The 3,182-nt window shown below is 40.9% G+C and overlaps 1 protein-coding gene across 1 annotated transcript in view; it reads left to right on the top strand.

Annotated features, from left to right (window-relative positions):
- The window catches only part of LSG1 (large 60S subunit nuclear export GTPase 1), a 25,029-nt gene extending 21,976 nt beyond the window's left edge, over positions 1–3,053 (top strand). Inside the window, exons 13-14 of the mRNA XM_007465846.1 lie at positions 909–1,082; positions 2,591–3,053. Coding sequence (XP_007465908.1) covers positions 909–1,082; positions 2,591–2,773 — 357 coding nt within the window. The 3' untranslated portion in view covers positions 2,774–3,053. The remainder of the gene's footprint in view (positions 1–908; positions 1,083–2,590) is intronic.
- Positions 3,054–3,182: the final 129 nt, after the last annotated feature.

The following is a 3,182-nucleotide window of genomic DNA, read 5'->3' as shown; positions in this document are numbered from 1 at the left end:
AAAAAAAAAAAAAAAAAAAAAAAAAAAAATGTAAGTCTGTGAGGTATTATTCTCCAATTACAAGTGAGGACATGCTAAGTTTTGGGTTTTCTTCATCAGTAAAATAGGAATTAATAGTACCTATCCCATGAGATTATTATGGGAGATAAATGAGAACAGTGTATGTGTGTGGAGACACACACGCGCGTGCGCGCGCGCACATCACTAAGCTCAGTGCCTGGCACTTAATTAGCCCCAATAGTTTTTATTTATTAAGCTACTTCTTTCCACAAAAAAGCATTCCAGGGGCTTCATTGGTTGTGAGGATTTCACTTTATTCCCTCCTCTTCTCAGTACACCATCAGCGGAGCTTGGAGCATAGAAATAAAAGAGGGCAGCCATATCCTCTTGTTTTTAAATTCGGTAGGAAAACACTTAATATAATATTTGTATAGATGAATTATTTATTCATTTACCATTTGTAAAACTGTGGAGGGTGGGGGAGATGAGTTAAAAACAACCACAGTTTTTAGAGTGTTTATGGTGGAAAGAGGAAACTTGGCAGCAGGCCCAGTGTCCCCATCAGTACAGCCACACTGTCCAACTACATCCTGGCTTTTGTTTTGGAAAATATTCTCTTAAGTATAATCATATACATGTACTGAAGAGTACAGTAAACAAGGTAAAAGGGGGCACAGGGAAGATTTCGTTCTTGTGTGGGAGCTGTGGGAAGAGGTAGGCCTCTAGAACACTAAAGATCATCATCAGGGTGTAAGTTGGGACTCTCCAGTTGCAGTGACCAAAACTCAGTTCAGCTGTCAAATGGCCGAAAGTTCCATCAGAGTGTGCACCGTGGAGAGGCCTCCTCTCTGGACTCTCACACAGATGGCCCTGAGGATGTGCTGTTACCATGCATGTTGTCTTTGCAGGGTAAACTCCTGTACTGTCATCCTCCTCCTGGAAGAGATCCTCTGACCTTTCAGTATCAACACCAGCGACTCTTAGAGAAAAAAGCGAATGGTGGGGAAATAAAAATGCAGCCGCGCAGAAATAAAAAAGCAAATCAGATTGAAAATGTAGTGGACAAAACTTTTTTCCATCAGGTAAGTTTTAAAGTTTTTTTTTATCTTCTGATCCAGTACATTTTGTATAACAGCTTTATTGAAATAACATTCACATACCATAAAATTCACACTTCTAAAATATACGGTTCAGTAGGTTATAGGATATTTGCAGAGTTATGTAACCATCACCACTCACTCCAAAAAGAAACCATGTACCCATTAGCATTCACTCTCCACTCCCCTCTTCACCCCAGCCCCTGCCAACCACTAGGCTACTTTCTCTAGATAAAGATTTGTCTATTCTGGACGTTTCATGTAAATGGAATCATACGCTCTGTGATCCTTTGTGACTGGCTTCTTTAGCCTAACGGCTTCAAGGTTCACCCATGTATCAGTACTGTATTCCTTTTTACTGCCAAATAATATTCCATTAAGTGGATAGACCACATTTTGTTTATCCATTTATCAGTTGTTGGACATTTGGGTCGTTTCCACTTTTTGTCTATTATGAATAATGCTGCTATGAACATTCATGTGCAAGTGTTTGTGTGGACATATATTTCATTTCTCTTGGGTATATACATTAGGAGTGGGATTGCTGAGTCATGTGGGAACTCTAAGTTTAACAGTTGAGGTACTTCCAAACTTCCCAAAAGTGGCTGCACCATTTTACATCCCCATCAGCAACGTATGAGGTTTCTAATATCTCCACATCCTTGCTAAACTACAGAAAAGAAGTGATATTTAAGCTGAACTTTGAGGAACAAATAAAAATGTGTCAGTTGGAAGAAGCGGTGAGTGCCAGATTTCCAGGCAGAAGGAGTAGCAGGAACAAAGGCAAAAAGATGTGAGAGTGTGGATTTTTTCAGTAAAGAGCCCATGTTGTAGGTAGCCTTGTGTGCCATGTGAGGGAATATGAACTTGATTCCCCAAGCCACAGGCGGCCGTCAGAGATCTGTGAGGACAGGACTAGAGAGATACAGAATAGAGAGCTCTGATAGAAATGTGCACACTGGATTTGAGGAGTCTTGCAGTGAAAGTGAAAGTTCAGTGAAAGCTGATGAACACCTGGGTTAGAGCAGTAGGGATGGAGAAGAGGGGGGAAGATGTACAAAGTTCTTGAGAGTGGAATCCACAGAACTTAGTGCCTGGCTGTATGTGACAGATAAGGAAGACAGAGTGTGTGCCATCTTCAGGGCTGGGCAGATTCTTATACCACTGGCCGAAATAAAGAATGGAGAGTCAGCTTCTAACTAACTTTGGGTTGTGGCCAGTTGAAGTTTGGTATCAAGATAGAGATTTCCAGAAAATAGCTGGTATTGAGTCTAGTTATAGATGTTGTTTGAAGCCATGGACTAAACAAAGTTGAGGACAAAGAGAATGGAGTGAAGACAAAACACTGAGAAACTTATTTAAGGAATGGGGGGAGAAAGAGGACCAGTGAGAGATGGAAGTCCACTCTCTTGGAGTTCTCCATAAGCAATCCTGTGCATATCCTGTAAAGGAGACTGCTGACATCGCCAATAATATTTTCTCTTATTTCCTAGGAAAATTTGAGAGCTTTGACCAAAGGAGTCCAGGCTGTGATGGGCTACAAGCCTGGGAGTGGCCTGGTGACAGCAACTACTGTGAGCAGCTCTGAGACGGGGGCTGGGAAGCCCTGGAAAAAACATGGCAACAGAAATAAAAAAGAGAAAAGTCGTAGACTCTATAAGCACCTGGATACGTGAACTTGGGCTGCAACAGAAGTAGCATCTGCACTGTGCATCTGTGGTGCTATAGGGTGGACCCTGCCCTTGTGATTCACACCCAACAGCTGATATCAAGACCGAGGGGCTCCTCAGAGCACCAACTCCAATTAACAGGGTCATCTTGGAGCCCCAGAAACCTGTTCCTGCAGGAGGCTGAATCTGAGATGTATGTTTTATTTGTGTAAACATATATACAGGTGCATAGTCATTTGTAATCTGGGAATTTTTTGAAGAGATATTAAAATTAAATTGCCACATGGATTTTTTATTTGTGTAGCTACACTGCAATTTGGACATTTCATGTTATTTAAACAATTTTAATCTGCTAAAACATGCTGGGATTTTAGATGGATGTTTTTTTTTTTTTTTTTTTTTTTTTTTTTTTTTT

This window comes from Lipotes vexillifer, unplaced genomic scaffold, assembly GCF_000442215.2.
Source record: "Lipotes vexillifer unplaced genomic scaffold, Lipotes_vexillifer_v1.1 scaffold853, whole genome shotgun sequence".
Classification (NCBI taxonomy): domain Eukaryota; kingdom Metazoa; phylum Chordata; class Mammalia; order Artiodactyla; family Lipotidae; genus Lipotes; species Lipotes vexillifer.
This window is presented reverse-complemented; position numbering and strand designations above follow the sequence as displayed.